Genomic DNA, 5,990 nt, shown 5'->3' on the forward strand with positions numbered 1-5,990 from the left:
CCCTCCCTCCCTCCCTCCCTCCCTCCCTCCCTCCCTCTCTCCCTTCCTTCCTTTCTAAAATAAATTGCCTTTAATATATCCTCATGAAATAGTTCACTAAAGTCATGATTACACAAATCTAATACACATGACCCAAACCTTTAAAAAATGATGACATACAAATAGTGAAAGAACTATTGAAATAGTTGTATGTTGAACATTTTGAATTGTTATTTTTCATTAATTAAATTTATTCTTTGACACGTTCATATATTTGAGGCAGGCAGATCTCTATACTTTGAGGCTAGCCTGGTCTTCATTGGAGTTCTAGGCCAGCCAACACTACGTAGTAAGATCCTGTCTCAAAAAATCCCACCCTTCTCTCCCAAAATTTGTATTCTGTTTATTTTCACTGTCTCCATCCCTGTTACCACTTCCTACAAATCCCTCTGCCATATTGATGTCTTTGTTCTGTTTTATGGCCTTTAACTGGAGTAGCTGATCCATGTAGCTTTCCTCTGTGGTCTGTATCTGATATTCTGTATGTGTCATCTACAATACACTGTGGTCCTTACCAGAGATGATCCCTTACCCCTGAGGACATTAAAAAACGTCAGGAGATAGTTTTGCCAGTGACACAGAGAACTAGGAGACAATGCCCTTTCCTCCTAGTGAGTAAAATATCCCCAAACTCACAGGATGACCCTCCAGAGAAATACACACCCAAAGTATAGAGAAGCCACATATGATAATGGCCTGTTTACTGATTGTCTCTAGCTTTTCAAGTCCCGTGACAGTTATGTTATCCACACTCAGAAAGCTTGAAATATGTTGGTGCCCAGCAACTGTTCATTGAGTGAATAAACATTTTTTCTAATGCCACCATTTCTATGAGATTGTTTAATTCCCTATGATTTCTATCTCTGTGAGGGAACCAAAGGGTTTGCTTTCCTTTCCTTGTGTCCCCCAAGAAGGCATCTTGTCTACATCCAGTCATTTTGGAACAGATTGACCTCTGTCTGTGAGCCTAGTGAAATGCCTCTTTTTCTAGGAAGGCGACGGGCAGTCCTATGCCTGGAGTTCTTTTAGAGCAGTGGATTTCAACCTGTGGGTCATGACCCCTTGGGACCAATGCCATTTTCACAGGGGTCACCTAAGACTATCAGAAAGCACAGATATTTACATTTTGATTCATAACAGTAGCAAAATTACAGCTATGAAGTAGTGGTGAGAGCAACTTTTTGGTCGGGGGTCATCACAACATGAGGAACTGTATTAAAGGATTGCAGCACTGGGAAGGCTGAGAACCACTGCTCTGGAGGGCTGTGTTGGGTTCAAGAGTTTCTTGCTGAGCCTGAGACTGTTTGCATTAAACATTGGTGCTTTTGTTTCAGGGGCAATGAAAAAGACACTCAAACAGTAATGCACTAGGCTCTCTGGCTAGCCATAGTTTCTGTTTCTACTTCTCCCAATATTTCTACAGGGGTCAGCGAACTGATGTCTTTGTTTGCCAAAGAGCATTTTGGCTCACCCTGCGGCACCAGGGCCTAAGCTTGAAGGCTGTACCTGGCTGTCAGTCTGTCGGTGCTGACTACATTCATTTCACAACCTGCTTTTTTGCACAGACCCGATTGCAGCCATTACCAATGGAAATACAGAGTGCAGAGTAAAGAACTTTGCCCATCTAATTCTAGAAATAACTGTGTTGGAGCTAGATCTCAGGAATGCCGTGCAGTCTTTCCTCAGATGAGCAAGCCCACTACAAGGAAGCACTAGGTTCCAGACATCTTATGGACGCAGACATTTTGTAAAACAAACCCATTCAAATAGGGTCTCCGCATCAACCACTGGGATGGTGGTTTATACAGAGGGTGAGTCTATGAAGGGATAAAGCTCCATATAATTGCCATCCTCTTTTGCTTTCTTTTTTTTGGTATTTAAGTCTTGACACTGTGGTCAAATGGCAAGTCCCACCTAGGGAAGTCCCTGTCCTTTCTATAATACTCAACTTAGACCTATTCCCTTAGTAAGACTTTCTATGTGTATCCATGGAAGGAACAAATGAGCAAGATTAAAGTGACATTTCCCCCTGATAGTATTAGTGAAATACATTTGCAGTGTGCTCTTCTGAGTTGAATTTCTTTTCAAGTTGAAAAGGCCAACCCAGTAGGCATAAGCCCTACAATCTTACGTGGCTAACATGTCTGTCTGGGGAAAGGGCTTTGCAGCCCACAACAGCTTTCCCTCACGGCATAACTCATTTGCCAGGCAGACATTCCTGCACTGGGAAGGTCTTGAGTCTTGTTTCTTGAGACCAGTACTTTCTGGAGGTCAGACACCTGGAGGTTAGAGCACCTCGACTCCCAAGCATTGGCCTGTTCAGTGCACCTCTGAGAACTATGCCTCTTTCCTTCAGGTCTTTTTAAATGGCCCATTTCTATTCTTGTTGCTAGCTCCAGAATTTCTGGAAGTGGGGGCCAGGCACAGAAAGCCTGGATGTAGAATTTGTTCAGTAGGTATGTGGTCTTTGACTCGGCAAGGGGACTCTTGGCTCTATAAGGTGAAAGTGGTGAGTGTCTGGGTCTCCTCAGTTATGTTCTTGAGGGTGGTTGAGACTATGCCATTGCTCATGTAAGAGCGGTTAGAAAAATGTGTCCTTGGGAGAACTAGATAGCATAGACTAAAGGAACAGAAGTGTCAACAGCTCCCGAAAGTTCCTCTCCCTATACTTCTATCCTAACCATTGTGATAGTGGTTGTTGCTCCTGTCAAAGCGGAATCTTAGTTTCTCTTGCTTCTTGGTCCCTCTCCGGGTGTCTCAGGCACAGGTTGCTGTCTCTTCTCTACCCCCAGCAACCCTGTGAGTCAGACACCTGGTCCTTACCTGGCAACCCCAACAGGGTGAAGTAGCCTCGGCACTCGGTGAAGCCAGAGCTTTCTCGGACGCAAGAACGCCATAACCCTTGGTAGTTGAATACAGCGGTCACTGGGTTGTTGTATAAGTCCTGGGTGCTCCACTGGTCCATACAAGTGGCTGCAATGATGCCCGCAAACCCGATCAGCGAAACCACAAACCCCAGGCCCTGGCAGGCGGTCACCGACATGATGGAGTACAATGCTCGCACAAATGGAGAGGACAAGAGACAGGCAGATTCTGAGGGCACCGAGTATAGGGATGGCGTTTTCTCTGAGAGGCTGGTGCACACGTCACGAATGGACCATGTAATGGAGGGGGCGGATGGGGGGAGGACTCACCAGTGCCGCCTGGGCTTGCCCTGCTTCTTTATCTACCTAAGTGAGATAATTTCCACAACATGGTACCAAGAGCCATTTGTTTTCCGCCATATGTACACTCTACTCACTGTTTGCCTTTGAAGGGAGTTTCTGTTCTGATTAACCAGGTTCTTCTCGGTAGAGAGTGAGCAACTAGGGGTGGGGGTGGCTGCTTGGAAGGTGTGGCATGGTGCTCACGAGGGGCTTCCAGGGGCTGAACCATAAAACCTTGACGATGCTTATCAAAAGCAGAAAGAACTTTAGCACTTTCTGTGGTGAACCGTTTAAAACGGCAAAATCAACAGGAAGTGCAAAAAAACATGAGAAAGGACTCACTCACTAAATACACTTCAGAGAGGATGCTTATTTATTTACAGTTTGGGAGCAAAAACACAGAAGGCATGAGTTACCCTGCTCTCCCTCAACTGGGAACATGCAACGTGGGTAACCCAAAGTCTTACCTTCTACACATGCCTACTTAGGACTGTGGAAGTGCCATGAGTATTGAATTTAGTTAAGATAAATTTTAACAAAATTTGCAAACATGGAATATGTATATAGTGAAAGTCAACTTTAGCAAATGTCTGATGGAATGGACTAGTTAATGTGGCTAAGTCATCTGTGGCCTTGGTGGCATCAGAGCGAATTCTGCGTGAATCAACAGACAGGTCGTGATGGAGAGAGGAGGGCAGAAGAAGTAACTTGCAGGAAGACCTTTGATTTCTGGAAGTGGGCCGTCTGGACTTAAAGCCCACCAAATTGCTTAACATCCAAATGTAGACAACCGGTTGCAGCTTGCTTGACTTCTGTGAGTCTCAATGCCTCCATTTGCAAAATGAGATAGAAAGTGTTGGGTTATCTGGATTGCCTTGTAGATTGTACATGGGAATAAACGTGCAATGCCGAGCGTCGCAGACAGAACACGACTCAGAAGGCGCTGGTTCACATCAAGATTCTAGAGAGGCTGATGGCACTACCAGCAAGTGTTTTAGCCACTGGTAATGACTGTCATGCTGTATTTCTTCATGTGGATCACAAATTAAACCGCAGCCTTCTCTCACAAGATGTCTCTACTGACTTAAAGAATAAAGTCTTTGGTTCCTGTATTATTTCTACATTTTTTGTTGGTGTGTTGGTGACTTTATGTAGTCTACGTGAACACTGTGTCCTTGAGACAGGGCCCCTCACTGAACTTGGAACTAGGCTGGAGACCAGCAAGTCCTGCACTGCTTCCTCCTGTCTCTTTCATGGTGCTGGAGTTACATGCATGCACACAGCCCTGCATAGATTTTTATGTGAGTGCTGGGATAGGAACTCAAGTCGTCATGTGTGCACAGCAGGGCCTCTTGCCTGCAGAGCCCTCTCCACAGACCCATTTCTATTTTGGCCCTGGGTTCAAGAGTCAACTGTTTTCTATAACTCCATGATCTGTTTTATATCATTGGTTAACATTTGTGTGCTCCAGCTCCTCTATTTCTAGTTATTTAGGGTTTTTTTTTTTTGTAGGTCTTCATGTTGCTTAGGCTGGTCTCAGTTCTCTGTATAGCAGAGGATGACCTCGAACCCCCTGCTTCTGACATCTTCACCTTGTAAGTGTTGTGATTACAGTTACATCTTGTTGACTTCAGTAGTGGGGGGGGCATTGCATTTAGAGATGGCTACTAACATGTAAGATTCCTAGATATTCTGACAAATCCTGGGGAGGGCAGAAGAATTTTCTTGGGTATGAAATGAAGATCCAACCAGTCTCATTTGGGTCTTCTTTAAGGATTGGAGAATTTCCAAGGGAAATCTTGTACAACATGTCTTCAGGTCTCAAAGAGGGACTGCAGCTTGGTGACTGACTCTGCCGTGGAAACAATTCTTTTCACCTTCCTTCCCTCCCTCTTTCCTTCCTTCTTTCCCTCTCTCTATCCCTCCTTCCCACATTTTTCCTCCCCCCCTCTTTTCTGACCATCTTGCTATGTTGCCCACACTTATTGCCAACACACAACTTTCTCTCTTACAGATATGGACCACTAGGCCTGGTTGAGACTATCTCTTGTCCACAGCATAAAGATACCTTGAAAAATAAGCCAATCGTTACTACATTTAGAGGTCTTTAGCATTCAGTGTGGACTCTGATATGTAAATTAAAATGTCTAGGTGTGGGAAGTCCCACTTGCTCTCTCCAGGTGAAGCAGCCATCCCAGATCTTATAAAAAATTGAACATGTTCTTGTCATGAACTCATACGGCCAACTCAGATATGACTCACAGAAACGACCATCAAACCTGAGTTTCAGTCTAATGTGGGTGTTCCAAGTAATGACTCATTTCCACTCCGTTTAGCTTCTGGGAGTCATAAGACAATACTCCTCTGTTTACATTCTAGGGATATAAATGTTCATTCACTCTATTTTGTTCAGTTCAGGATTCAATTTTAAAGCCAGAAAGCGTGAACCACCAGAATACTGCCTAGTGTCCGTTAGGGTTTTGTTACTAATAATTGCTTCGTGTGCCAGTTGAGTGACTAACAACATATGAGTTTTCAACAAAACATAAGAATAAAATCAGCTCATAAATTCAAGCAAATTTCTGGGAAAGAATTTGAACACAGCAACGTACATACTCTTGGACTCAGTAAGAAGAAGACCTATAAATTTTCAACTATATCTATAGTTGAAATGCAAACTCGGAACACATGAAAATGGACACCACCCAGGGTGCTGCTTTTTCTGCTGCCAGCATATGCTTACAT

At 44.1% G+C, this 5,990-nt stretch overlaps 1 protein-coding gene across 1 annotated transcript in view; it reads right to left on the bottom strand.

Moving 5' to 3' along the window:
- Cldn18 (claudin 18) overlaps positions 1 to 3,082 on the bottom strand; it is a 25,441-nt gene extending 22,359 nt beyond the window's left edge. The window contains exon 1 of the mRNA XM_028788081.1: positions 2,863 to 3,082. Within this exon, the coding sequence (XP_028643914.1) occupies positions 2,863 to 3,082 (220 nt within the window). The remainder of the gene's footprint in view (positions 1 to 2,862) is intronic.
- Between the last annotated feature and the right edge of the window lie 2,908 nt (positions 3,083 to 5,990).

Source organism: Grammomys surdaster, unplaced genomic scaffold (assembly GCF_004785775.1).
Source record: "Grammomys surdaster isolate TR1022 unplaced genomic scaffold, NIH_TR_1.0 125698, whole genome shotgun sequence".
NCBI classification, from domain to species: domain Eukaryota; kingdom Metazoa; phylum Chordata; class Mammalia; order Rodentia; family Muridae; genus Grammomys; species Grammomys surdaster.